The sequence below is a fragment of the Lepidochelys kempii genome, chromosome 15, assembly GCF_965140285.1.
Source record: "Lepidochelys kempii isolate rLepKem1 chromosome 15, rLepKem1.hap1, whole genome shotgun sequence".
NCBI classification, from domain to species: Eukaryota; Metazoa; Chordata; order Testudines; family Cheloniidae; genus Lepidochelys; species Lepidochelys kempii.
Window position 1 is genome coordinate 24497390 of NC_136394.1, and position 14484 is coordinate 24511873.

At 45.1% G+C, this 14484-nt stretch overlaps 1 protein-coding gene across 18 annotated transcripts in view; it reads left to right on the forward strand.

Moving 5' to 3' along the window:
- The window catches only part of NCOR2 (nuclear receptor corepressor 2), a 412272-nt gene that overhangs the window by 234090 nt on the left and 163698 nt on the right, over positions 1–14484 (forward strand). For 17 of the 18 annotated variants that reach the window (XM_073313442.2, XM_073313441.2, XM_073313453.2 and 14 more), the window contains one exon: positions 4788–4840. In XM_073313442.2, the coding sequence (XP_073169543.2) occupies positions 4788–4840 (53 nt within the window). Of the gene's footprint in view, positions 1–4174; positions 4399–4787; positions 4841–14484 lie in introns of those variants that run through there. The other variant, XM_073313459.2, reaches the window with a different exon arrangement.

Consider the following 14484-nt stretch of genomic DNA (forward strand, 5'->3'; position numbering starts at 1 on the left):
TTGTTTTTGTTTCCAATCCTGGTGGGCAGACAGATTGGCAGTTTGAACATTGCAGTGCATTGGAGCTCTCATTTGACTTCATTTTCAAAAGGGTATCACTATAGCCAAGTCCCCCATAACGAATGTAACTGTCTTCTCGTTTTTCCAAGTGGACGTTTTCCAGAAGGAATAGGCTGTGCTCATCTTACCTTAGGGAAATGCTGATTTGGATCCGTCACCCTTGCTTCTCTGCCCAATTTGGTATTTACAAAATCTCTCTTTCTGTGGGCTGTTTATGGCCGTAAGGAACGACCGAGTTTGCTCAACCAGTGCACAGTTAATTCTGAAGCATTTTACTGTTGGTGATCACCGATGAGATTATTGTATTTCTTATGGATGGGGGATGTCTCTCTCTGTTTGACTGTGGGGACAGATTTAGGATGATGTGGATATTGGGCAGATGAAAGTTTCTAGCCTATGAGCATATAATAAGTGATGTGTTGAACTTGATGTTGCGGTTTTAGAGTTCCATATTTCTTAATGTTTGGGTTTCTTTTCAAGTGCTGTGTGGAATGGCATGTCATTATCTCAAAGCACCCTAAACTGTTAGTTAACAAAAAATTTTGTGGATACAGTGTTGTTGTAGCTGTGTTGGTCGCAGGATACTAGAGAGACAAGTTGGGTGAGGTAATAAGATATTCGATAGTGTCTCTCAAGTTTTCCTTGTGGCAGTATAAGAAAAAGCAGCAGAAGTTGGTGACATTACTCAAACTGATGTATTTGCAAGGCTCTGTGTGCACAAGAATATATCATAACCCATAAGCAGCCGAACCACCATTACTCCCTCCCCTTCCACCAGGAACTGGTGTTTACGTGACTCATCAAACCCCTGTCGGTTCAATCTCAGTTTACCCAATCACACTGAAGAAAGGCATGTTCATTTATCAATATGTTTTCTCACCCTTCGTTCCAGTCCCCATACAGGAGCTCACGGCAGAAGTGCGCTGCAAAGTCGCTCCAGCCTTCCTGCAAAGAGATCCCCTCCAGTTCTATTGTTGATCAGGAGGGACATGCTGATGTGATGCAATAGAGTCTCCACTTGGGTTTTTCTCTTCCCAGCACAGGCATTGATTCTGAGGATGGACTTACCCTCTCGAAGTTACCTGGATTTAGTAGGACAGACGCCTGTTTCCCCTGCAGCTTTCCAAACTTGAATTAGTCAGCCGGCTCTTTGCCTGCACTTCAGCGAGCAGATTTGGGTGGGTTAGTATTAGAAATGTGCACTGGGGAAGGGAAGCTGCTGTTAACCTGGCTCCTGACTGGGTCATACCTGTCTTGTCTTGTAAGCCATTGCATTGCCAATGGAGGTTGCTACAGCATCCTTGTAGCACATACATTGCCTGAGATACAGTTGTAGTTTGTTGCACTTCTGCATCATGACGCAGACCACCAGTACTGCCCCCAGAATTTCATCAGCCATTTTGTCACCCTATCATCCAGTTTATTTAGATCCCTTTGTAACTCTTCACAGTCTGCTTTGGGCTTACCTATCTTGAGTAATTTTGTATCATCTGCAAACGTTGCCAGCTCACTGTTCACCCCCTTTTCCAGATCATGTTTGAATATTTTGAACAGCACAGGTTCCATTTCAGATATTTTGGGGACCCCACTATTTACCTCTCTCCATTGTGAAAACTGATAATTTATTGCTGCCTTTTATTTCCTATCCTTTAGCCAGTTAATGATCCATAAGAGAACCTTCTCTCTTATCCCATGACAGCTTACTTTGAATAAGAGACTCCTTTCAAAGGCTTTCTGACAGTCCAAGTACACTATATTGACTGGGTCACCCTTGCCCACATGTCTATTGACACCCTCAAAGAATTCTAATAGATTGGTGAGGTATGATTTCCCTTTACAAATGTGTGATTTGTCCTCCAACATATTGTGTTTATCTAAGTGTCTGATAATTTTGTTCTTTATTATAGTTTCAAGCAATTTGACTGATGCTGCCTGTAATTGCCAAGTTCACCTCTGGAGCCTTTTAAAAAAAAAAAAGGCATTATGTTAGCTATTCTTAAATCTTCCTCTGTACCAGATGACTTGAACGATAGGTTACGTACCACAGCTAGTTCTGCAGTTTCACATTTGAGTTCCTTCAGAACTCTTGGGGGAATACTATCTGGTCCCGGTGACTTATTACCGTTCAATTTTTCTATTTGTTCCAAAACCACCTCTAATGACACCTCAATCTGGGCCAATTCCTCAGATTAGTTACCTAAAAAGAGAGGCCCACATCTCCCCCACATTCTCTGCCGTGAAGACCAATGCAAAGAATTCATTTAGCTTCTCCACAACGGCCTTGTCTTCCTTGAGTGATCCTCTAGCCCTCAACCATCGAGCGGCCACGTTCCTGCTTCTGATGTACTTAAATTTTTTTTTGGTTTTAGTTTTTGTGTTTTTTTGCTAGTTGTTCTTGAATTCTCTCTTGGCTTACCTTATTATACGTTTACACTTAACTTGCCAGAGTTTATGCTCCTTTCTATTTTCCTCACTGGGATTTGATTTCCAGTTTTTAAAGGATGCCGCTTTGCTTCTGAACTGTCTTGTATTCTCCTGTTTAGCTATGGTGGGTTTTTTATGGTTGTCTTACTGTTTTGTTTTTTTATTGGGCGTATATGTTTAGTACAGGGGCTGGATCTTTGAAAAACAAGCTTCTAGGACAGACTGTAGTAGTATCCTACTATAGACTGAAAATGTCCATTGAATGGGTGTGGCAGGGTCTTAGATGCTGAAAAAATCGTTGAGAGAGAGAGAGAGAGACGCTGAGCCAGTAGAAAAGCCATTAGCCCAAGCCTTTCAAAGGTTGTGGGATGGGGAATCTGATAAACACAGGCCAAACCAGTCTTTTATCTCTTTGTCATGTCTCTTTTCATTAGTTTAAAGTGGAACAAAATTACATTCAACCCTCAGTTTAACCTCCATTACCATGGAGAGTGAACATGGCTGGTTTGTATTTAACCATGTTCAGAATATAGACTTCAACCATAAGCCATCCATCATGCGCACTCCTGGCTGTTTGACCACTCTTTGCCACAGATGTTAAATCGCTCGCAGATGGTTTAGTGAAACTTTATGGATATATTGCCTGCACAGTTGGATGGCGTTTCTGTGGTTAGACAGAGATTGTGTTCATCAGTTGCTGTTTGCAGCTGGGCAGTGGTTGGCTTTATTAACACAGCGTGGGGTGTGCTCACAGACCCTTATCTTTAGAATTAGGCCAGTGACTAGACATGTTGATTTGGTTATGATCCTGAATTCATGGTAGTCTCTTTTGGTACTCGGGCTGCGTCCTGGTGCCATTCTCCAGCAATCTCTGGTGCACTTGTGGCTCCCTGGCTGAGATCCCCGATCCCCCCAAACCCCACCCCCCCGGTCAAAGCCAGCAAGCGACTGCTGGGGTGTGGTATGACCAAACCTTTGTGATAAATGTATTTCATGCCCCTAAGCCAGGGCTTTCATCATCTCAGAAAGATTTACCCATGTCCCTGATCTGGGAAAGGCCGACGTGTACTCATGCTTTACTCACTAGTGCACAGTTAATCTAGGTTATGCCTCCGGCATCACCATGAATAGCCATGGTGCCACTTCGGTGACTCCCCATCCATGGATGACAGGTGGCAATGCTTGACATGACCATTAATCCCGAAGGCATAGGGTTTAGTGACTGACTACATTGCCACCCTGCAAGAGCTCCTTCCCTCCCAGAATCTCCAAGCACTTTATACACACAAATGGATGAAGGGGTCAGGTCACCCTCCGCAGGAGGTGGCATGTCCTCATCCCACTGATGGAGAAACCGAGGCACAGCAGTTAAGCGACTTGCCCAAGGTTGCAGTGTGGGTGAGAGAGAGCCAGGAATAGGACACAGATCTCCTGACTCACCACTGCGTGTTCTAATCACTAGGCAGTGCAAGGACGGGTGGCCCAGTGGGTAGGGCTCTAGCTCGGGACTTGACATCTGGGTTCGGTTCCCTTTTCTGGTACAGATTTCCTGTATGACCCTGGACTGAGTCACTTAGTGTCTGTGAGCATCAGTTCCCCATTGGTAACACGGGGAGAACAGCACTGCCCTGCTTCCCACGGGTGTTGTGAGGATAAGTACTTTAAAGATTGACGTGCTCCGATCCAATGGTGATAACCCCGAGACAGACCGAATCCCAATGCAGTTGGAACCCGAGGGCTCTGTCTTTCTTCTGAGTGGCACCAGCATCTGACCCTCCCTGTGGCTGGCTCCCTTGGAGGCTAAGTCGGCTTTCCTTGAGTAGACATAACAATTTGCAGCACACACTGTTTTTCCCCCACCCCCTTCTCCTATCCTCCCCCGTGTCATATGTTCCAAGGTGCACTGCATTTTCGGTAAGTGAATAACACTCCGCTCCCCCCACCTCCCTGTGCTGTGCTGTATGGTGTTTATATGGATTACAGAGCAAATTGCTTGTTCTTAGCCAGCTCAGCTGCGTGCTGCCTGCCTCCCACGGGTTGATCTTGGATGCCCGCTGACTCAAGCTGCGTTGCTGTGTGTTTGGGAAGAAGCAGCACCTCCTGCATTAAAGGAGAGGAACAGAATGGGGCACGGGGGCAGTGAGAGATGGCACCGAGCCCAGAGCATTAGAGCAGAATGGACTATGCTGGCGTATCTCTCGAGGAGCTGAAAGTCCACGCTGATACAGTAGCATTTCTGACAGGTTGAAGTTTCTAAATGTCAGACTGTACATTTATGCCTTCGTTTTTCTTGTTTATTTCAGCCATTATACAACCAGCCTTCAGACACCAGGCAGTACCATGAAAATATTAAAATGTAAGTATGTGGCAATAAAGTCTATTTGAAATGTCAGGTTATGCATTAGGCTGGAGCAGAAGAGATGCTCACCTGCCTCCAGATCCCATTTCCCGTTAAGGCTGAAAAGAAATAGCGTGTACCCTTCTAGCGATACTGTATTGCTGCCATTGGTACCCAGAGCATCCAAATGTCTGAAAAAGTACATCAGTCAGGAAGAGCAGAGTTTGTGGGATGGTAAAGGTACCGTTCGATTTGTGTGGCGAGGAGTGGGGTGGGGGGGAAACTCGGCTGTCTTCGTGGGGAGGGAGTTTTAAATGAGTTGGTTAAGGAGGATGGCGTGGTGCATTTTATATACGGGAGAATGTATTTTAAAAAAGGATGAATGGGGGCAGAAGTTGGAGAGCCCAGGTGGGGTCAGTGGCTGCTCGGAACCCTTTGGCCAGCTGAGGAAAGCTGCGCTAGGAGGAAACGGATCCTCTGCAAGCAAGATTTGGAAACCGTGCTCTGCTGCTTAGCCACTGCAAAGGGGGAGAGCGAATGTGTAATGCTAGTCCCTACGTTCACCCTGCTTCCCTCAGGTGTGTAATACGACCCAGGAGAGGACTGGGAAGAGCTTCGGCTCAAATTTACAAAAGTAAGAGATCAGCTCAGATCCTCTTGAATTGATGGCCGGGTTATACCCTTGGACGAGCAAGTGTGGCTGAAACTTGACAGAAACTTGGGAAAAGGAGGAAGTATCTGTGCTGAGCACCGTGTCAGAGTAGTATCTGTAGCTTTTCAAGAGCCTGCACTCCTTAATCACCTTTCTAACTTCCCTGTGCTGTTGAGTCTGACTGTGCCGATTCTTCTTTGAGCTCCCTTGTCTGATTGACAGCCTCAAGTCCAGGTATATTTCAGAATGAAGTGTAAGCGCAGTTTTGTTTGACACGTGCTGAGGTATGAAACTTCATAAACTGTCCGCTTTTTTTAATGTGTTTTTGGGAAGGATAGATTGAAGGGAAAAGTTGGACATGACTTTAAAGTGCCTCTTCTGTCAATGAGGCTGTAATGAACGTTTCATAGCAACAGATTGTTACAAAGATATTTACCAAGTTTTAATAATCCTGTAGTCAATTACTTGTCGTTTAAACCTCAATAAATGATTTGATAAACAATTGATGTTTAGTGACTACAGTGAGTTACCGCAGATAGATTGAATATAACATAAACTTCTAGATTTATTATCAATTGAAATTAAAAAGGTTCCCATGTGGCCTAACAGTTCTTGTCTGGGTTGATTCTGTACAGATGATTACTTTCAAATCACCCGGTTGTGGCTACATGGGATACACCTGTTCTAGTTCCGAGCATACCAGCCATTTCCTAATATTCTGTGGCTTTCAGTGGAATATTAAGAGACGCTAGGCGAGTTGAAGTGAAGGAGTTAACATCGAGCTTCTTTCTTATTACAGGATTCAGGATGTAATTAAATGTGTTATGAACTGACCTGATTTCTAGGCATTTAAGTGGTGTTCATCTCTGTGGTATCCATAAAGGGAAAGGATTGTCCAGTGGGGAGAATGGTAGTCTGGGCATCAGGAGACCCAGGTTCAAGTCCCTTTTCCATCACAGATTTCCTGCATGACCTTAGGCAACTCACTTAAGGTAAAATGTCCAGAAGCACCTAAGTGATTTAGGATCCGAGGCCCCATTGAGTTTTTGCCTTTCTGTGCCTCAGCTCTCCATCTGTGAAATGGGGATGATAGCACTGCCCTGCCTCACATGGGTGCTGTGAGGATCAATACATTAAATTCTGTGTGGCGCTCAGACTCTGTGGGAATGGGGCCATACAAGTGCCCTAGACAAAGAGTATCAACATGCCTCAGAGGCATTAACAAATGAAGCACCCCCCTGGGATAGGGAAATATTATCCCTATTTCTCAGGTGGGGAAATTGAGGCACAGAAATTAAGTGCCTGAGGTCAGATCAGAAGTCGGTGGTAACTCAGGGCCAGAACTCACGTTTCTTAACCAAAAAGCTATCCTTCCTCTCCTTGCTTTTAAGTGTTACTCTGGATTTCTTTACTTAGTTTAGCCTCTTCTCCAATGATTGAGAAGTCTCGGCTGCCTTCAGCAGCTTCCAGAAACATGGATTATCTTTAAATCTCAGATTTTGTACAAACATAGTTAATTTTTCAAGTTCATGTTTGCTTACCCTCACCTCTTGCCTAAATATCTTCACTTCTGACTTTTGCACCCAAAGAGTTCATTTCCAGGATGATGGATCCATGCATATTTTGTCAATTACAGCCCATTCTTATTGACCAAGAGCATCCCTGCTGATTAAGTGGGATCAGAAAACGTGTGGCTTTGATAACCTGTTTACCTCTGTTGATCATCACTCAAGCTTGGCAAGCATTGCCAGAACCCTTCTACAAGTACTCACTTGGATTTTTAGGTGACTGTGCTGTGGCTTGTTCTCTAGTCGATTCACGTTAAGCAAAGGTTCTGGCCACTGGGTTTAATGAGCAGGGGGATTTGCAAAGGAAACTCTTTTGCTCTGAGTGAACACAAATGTTAAAGCCACAGGTACTGATACTCAAAGTGGAAGGTTTTTTTTTTTTTTACCAACATCCAGTTGGGGAACAGGAAGAATGCTGTGGGATATACCTGACCAGTGACCATGGATGGGCAGCTGAAATTTTGAATTGTTTGCCCCCAGCACACTGTACTCAACTGGGGAGTTATTAAATAAAAAAATTAAAATGTAAGGAAATGGATGCATGCTCATGGATGTTCCAGGGGCAGGAAAAGAGGCTGTATTTCTCAGATGAATTACACATTGGGAATTATTTACGTGGCTGTAATTCCTGTTCATAATTTTCCTCTGGCGTTCAGGCATTGGGAAGTACAAAGCAGCGGAAGGAGAATAAGATGCTAGGGAGGGATCCAGCCCAGGAAGGATGCTGCTACCTGGGGGTCTGTATTCTCTGAAAGTTCACCTAGGGCTATATAGCTTAGCAGAGATCCATTCTGCAATGGGATGTTGCTGCTTATTTTGGGAATGAAGTATTAAGCTGCCATCCAGCAATGAGCTCCTTGCAGGCAAATCCCTGTACCTGTTCAGAGCTCATCACAGGTCCAGAATGTCACTTGCTTTCTGATAGATATGTTGCATCAGATTCAGTGTTCTTATTGGTTTTTGCTTTGCCACCATTTAAGCACGATTGTCTCGAGCCTATGGAAAGCTGTCACAAACAGCGTCTCTAAAGTGACACTGTCAAATTGATAGCTAGTCAATTGTGAAAAGAATGGGTTAAAAGTAGTTCCAGATATATTACACCTGCCCCTGAGTCTCCCTGCTAATTTCTGTGGTTTTACAATCCCATTTTCCTAGTATTTAAATTATTTTCCCTCCCCTCTTGCTTTGTAACAGACCCACACAAACAGGGGGAACTAACTAGCTGCCTGTACAGGGGAACAGTGAAACTGATGATTAAATACAAAGTGCTGTCAAATACACAGAATTAAACACTGAAAAGAGAGAAAATGGTGTTCTCTGATCTTTCGTTCCTTGTCAGCTTAGAGATTACTTATAGCCATAGTGGGGAATATATTTCCAGGTAGCAGTGTACAGGTTTTGCTGTTACTGTTTTTGTTTTGTTTTTTACATTAATGGTGTCCTTTAATGAGGATTTTTTTATTATGGGTTTGATTGTCCTGCCCCCATAACTTACTGTGTTACAATAAGCAAAAGGAGACCTTAAGGCAGGCAAGTAGGTTTGGGGTTTATGCTCAGAGTGATTTGGTTCTGCAAAAATCTGGAAAATAAACCTTAACATTTAATTTAAAAACATCAATCCCCTCCTTTCTGGCCTATCACAGAAACCTCCCAATTAGCCATTTCAGCTGGTTATCAAAGCCAGTGAATGCACTCCTGGATCTAGGTCAGCATAAGGACCTGAAGCCCTCTCTGTTCCAAATGCACTCTTTTTAACAGTGGTCCCATCTGGAAGGTCTTGTTTTCTAGATTGTCTTGGTTTACATGTTTGCTTTGTTACCTGTTGTTGAATGTGCAAGGAAATTGGCAGGTCACATTCCTCCCACTGTTTCTGTGCCCCAGCCTGGAGTTAAGGGATGTAAAACCAAGGTTCCAAACCACTCCTGGTACTAATGATCCCAGGACACTTTTTGCAAGAAGAGAGCGTGTTAAGCCGCAGCGTCTTGACCAGATTCATTTTGATGCTGGTATCCTGGCTACGGCGCTTTTGCTGTTTTGGTTGGAGACATTCTTCTTCTTTCCTCCCCACTCCTCTTAAAATTGGTGTGCAGTTTTGCTAACAAATAACAGCTGCCATCTTCCACCCCAGAGGTGGCTGGATTACAGTGGGAGGTGAAGTGATCCTCACAGAAGAGTCCTCAGGGAGACGTCTTCAGGATGAATGATAGGATAGAGTTGGAAGGTAGCATTACAAAGGTACAACAGTTTCCCTCAGGCTGAAGTACAAGGGGGTTATCTAGTCCTGTGAATAATTTCACTTTAAGCAGAGGTTCGCTGTAACCAGACTTGCAGCTGGCCTATGCAGGGAAATAATCTGGGATGACTATTCTCCTGAACTATCAACAGGATTTCACTGTAAACTAGTTCTACCGTGTTAAACACAGAAGGACACCCTGTGTAACAAGTTTCACGCCCGGCCCTGCAAGGGCAGTCTAACACTTTTTTCTCTCAATATGCAGATGGTTTTTAATTTATAGCGATTCTTTTTTTGCTTGCCATTGGACAAGTTCTGTTGTCAGTTACGCTCCTCCTACTCCATGGAAGCCAATGGGTTTGCAGAGGGGTAAAACAAAAAGCAGGATCTCCCCCCCCACCCTCCCCATTTGTGCTTCTCTATAGTAGTCTTCTTTGGATGGCAACTCTAGTTTAATTCTTACTGTTTGGTTTGCTCTCTGATCGGGGCTTTTCACTTACATTAATAAAACAGACTCGATAGTTCTACCCTTCTTAAAATGTTACCAGTGTCTTTTATTTTCCTGGAGCTTGGTGTTGGGTCTTTTCCTTTGTACAGTGAACATTAATTTCATGCCCCAGTTCATGCCAGTGTTTGCAATTTTGAAAGCTTTTAAGTCTTATTTAACTGCTTTGCTATGTTCTGTTCCCCTTCTGCTTGGGTCCATTTTGGTTCACCTATGTATGCAGACTTTAGAGCGAGGACAGTTAATTTTGTATGCTGCGTCTGCTGCGAGGTCTAAGGCGCTGTCAAGCAGGTTATGCCGAAGACTTGTGACCTACCTTAGAAATCTTTGCAAGCTGCTGGGGGAATGTCCTTCAGATGCTAAATATCTGATTTGTTAAAGGAAAATACCTGCCGCTGTGTCAATGGGAAAGGAGAAGTAAAAGAGCAATAAAAATTAAAATAGCCCCATTTTAATGAGATCCTCTGCAGAGGCTTTTCCCACTGGCTCCGCAGCAATCAGGCACTAGTTATTATTTCATCATTTTAAAACACAGCATTGACAGCTCAACTTTACAACACAGTGTTGACAGTCTTCCTGTCGGCCCCGAAGATTATTTGAAGGCTATTTAAAAGGTCCTGAACCGAGGCTTGGGGGAAAGAAAGCCCAGAAATTAGAGTGACTCCATATACAATGGGCTTCAGAACAGTCTTCTCACTCCTTGCTTCAGACATTGCTGAAAGAAGGCAGCAAACACACTGGAGACCTAATTCTGCAGTAATCACATGCAATCTCATCTGTGTTGGTTCTTTCTATTGTAGCTTTGTGCCAGATTTAACCTCTTGTAGCACCTTTGCAATATTCTCTGACTCCTAGCACTGAAGGATTTAACTACAAGATATCCACACCAGGAGGATCAATTACCTGCTGTCCGCTGTGGGAACCTTTACCTTTACTAAAGTAGACTCCCACCCAGTCAGTCAGGAAAAACAACCCACCATGACTTTTCCCCTGAAGGACCAAGTTTATGTCATGGTTTGTATAAAGGGCTCCGTAGTTTGGAGCAAAATATCAGCCGCCTCTGAGCCCTAAAGAGCTCAGGAAGCTGAAATTAGGCAGCTAAACTCGAGCTGGCTCAGGCTGTATCTTCTGTTCAGAGTTTCACGCAGGCCTTTTCTTCAGGCTCAGTTTACTTGGATTTTCAGTCCTTTGCTTTTTATGGCTCAGCTGTGAAATCAGAGCTTATTCCAAACTGGGCCAATGTTCTCTTGAAACACTTGCAGATGTGTTGGAGATCCTGGACCGAGTTCAGCGTTTGCAGTTGCACCTGAAATGGGGGTCACACCATTGCATGATTTGGGTTTCTCATGTCTCTAGGAGCAACCCAAACCGCACTGTTGCATATTGTTTTAACTGTGATGGGCTCATTTTGCTAAGCATAGCTAGTGGGTTTGATCGGATGCTGCCACACGGTTAAGAATTCAATACAGGGCATGTAGGCTCAAGCTTTCAAAAGGGATTAATGATTTGGGGGGGCTGTGTTTTAGGGGTCCACCTGGGGCAAACTCAGATCTCAACTGGGGCTCCAAAATCACTCATTGAGTTTGAAAATTTGGGTCCTTTATTTTTTTTTGGTTGGGCAGTATCAGTTTGCCTTTATCAGCGTAGCAAAATCCTGACCTGTAACACAAACACTATCAGACTCTGCCAGGCTAGCGTATTCCCTTTCAGGTCTTTCTCGAAGCAGTTTCAGACATTCACCTCATCAGCGATTCACCTAACAGCCCCCCTCTACCCCCCATTCAAGGTTTTTTCATCCCCTTTCTTTCCCATGTGCTTGTACTAGTGCAGAAGTATTAGCTTGTGATGAATTATTCAATGATGGAGAATCACATTTCAGCCCCCAGCTTGTTGTTCCTACCAAGCCTGGCGCTTACTCTGTATGGAATACCTTGAACAGGCCAGCACTGAAACAAACAGCGTGGGCTTCAGGAGAAGGCAAGTGGGGTAATGCCGGGGTGTCTTTTATGGCTGGAAAGGCTGCTGCTGAAGAACTACAGGGAGGGTTGCACTTGTCTGATTTTTGTCTTCAGCCCAAAGGTGCAAAAAGGACTGAAATGGAATCTCCCGGTTTGACATTCAGGGCACCAGGCATGGAGAGAACAGCTGCCAAAAGAAGTTATTCAAGCACGTTGGACATTAAGAAAAGGAGTGGATACCAGACTGGGGCATAAACATTGACTGGCATGGAGGGAGTTCCACTCGGGAACCTCCGAGGGCCCCGACACCCGTAATACCAATCTGCCTGTCACAGCATTCCCTCATCGCCATGGACCACAGTCATGCCGAATGCAGCGTATAAGCTTCTAGGAGGATTAGTTGTTCAAGCCTTTTTCTGCTATTTACAGATAAAAGCTGTGATAATTTGGCACATCTGCAGCCAAGTGCACTTTGTATTTGCAAGGATGTGATTCAGAAAATGGTGATGTGATTGGCAACCCACTTACAGTATCTTTCCCTTGACTAGTGTCACTGGGCGCAAACGGTGCCTGTAAGCACATGGAATGCATTATAAGTGCCTTACAGCAACTCCGGAGAGATTTGCCTCTGTCATTTCAGGCTCCCGTTTTATTTTGTCATTAGTGGTGGTAATAACACTGTTAACTTAGTGGGGCCTAAGTGCCCTGGAATAAATTAATAGGAAAACAGACACTCTGGATAATGGAACCTTTTCTCCCTGCTTCCCCCCCCCCCCCGGAAGGGGTTCTGAATGTTGTACGTGGAGCGTTGCTTCTCCACTTCATTGCGGTTAAGGGGTGTGAAGTGATCGTGGGTAAATAGGGATATACCCTGCTAATATGGTCCCATCTCAGAGCAGGAGCAAGGAAATGGATGAGTGGGATGCTACATGCAACCTATAATGCACCGTCTGCCCTCTCTGATACATTTGATCAGGCATCACTCATACCTTGGTAGGTGTAAGGGTAGCCCGTTTCCACACTCTGCCCTCCAAGCATGTGAGCTGGGGCGTGGTAAGCAACACAACGTACTGGCATGGCGTCTGATGTGCCTGAGTACCAAAAGGAACTGGGGCAGCAGCAGAAACACAAGCCAGCAGGAAGCAAGCCAGCCTTTCCCTTACATACAAGCTATTCCCTTTTCCTTGGCTGCTGGTTAGTTTCGATCTCAGAGCGTCTCCGTCTTGCGGTGTAGATTCCAATGATTGAAGACCCCAGACTCCCTGGTTTGTTCAGCTCAAGTCGTAATCCGGCTTCTGCCTTTGTCCCTGGGCTCCACAACAAATGTCACTGTATAATCAGGCTGCCAGCAGTTAATTCACCCTTACTGCCATATGTCTTGGCAGGCTTGATCCCTACCTCTGTTTATACTGACTATTTGGTGAAAAGGATTCCTGTGTAATTAAACACCTGAGATTAGTTTTGATGAAATAACAAAATTCCTTTGTCCCTTGTGCAGGCTCAAACTTCTGTGCAGGCAGATTTGGCCAGATCTGTATAGTACCCCAGAGCCGTGTGTAGCTGTAATTCTTATCACAAGAGTTTGGGGCAGGGGTGTGGGGGGTGCGTGCACAAAATGGGTTAAGGTTACAACCCGGTTGACTCTAGCCAAGTAATTCATGTGGATTCAGGCCAAATAACTCAAAAGCAGGCTGATGGGTGCCCTCCTCCATTGTGAAAGCCCAAAATGAAAACAACCACATGTCAAGCGGGTTAAGGTGAAAGTATCCACTTTAACGGAGTTTCTTTGCTGCCCTTGGTTTGGCTAGAGAGCGAGAGGTAGGTTTTTGTTTTGTTTTTTGTTTTTGTTTTTAAATTATAGTACTTAGTGATTATGGGACCAGTTCTGGAACACTTACTCATGCATACAAATAATCACATTGAAATCAGTGGGGCTATGTGGGTGAGGAAGGATTACTCATGAGAAAAGGCTGCAGAACTGGGCCTTAAATTATGGGTGCTTTGAATCCTGCTTTTTTTTTTTTTTTAAATAGGTGATGGTTCCTGCCCCAACCTCATTCATGATTAAAACCATGCGTTTTTATTTATTTAACATCTGTTTCCTCCTCCATCCCTCAGACCAAGTAGGCACAGGTGGAATGAGACTGTTACAGACTCTCTGCACTTTCTCCCCTTGGCTTTGTTGTCTTGGTAGAATCTGCTTGGCAGCGGGCTGGGCAATATCTGATTTCAGACCAGGCCATCTGTACCGGTGTCTATTCCAGGGGTGGCCAGCCTGAGAAGGAGCCATAATTTACCAATGTACATTGCCAAAGAGCCACAGTAATACGTCAGCAGCCTCACCCCTGCTCCCAGCGCCTCCCACTGGCCGGCAGCCCTGCCAGTCAGTGTCTCTCCCTCTCTGCACCTCCCAATCAGCTGTTTTGTGGCATGCAGGAGGCTCGGGCGGGGGGCAGCGAGGGCATGGCAGGCTCAGGGGAGAGGGTGGGAAGGGGTGGAGTGAGGGCAGGGCCTGTAGCAGAGCCAGGGGATGAGCAGTGAGCACCCCCCCCTCCCCAGCCCCGGCACAGTGGAAAGTTGGCCCCGTAGTTCCAGCCCCAGAGTCGGTGCCTGTACAAGGAGCCGCATATTAACTTCTGAAGAGCCTCATGTGGCTCTGGAGCCACAGGTTGGCCACCCCTGGTATTTTCCAAGCAAGAAATCCCATGCAATTCAGCCAGCTGGCACCCTTTTCCCCCTAGAAGAG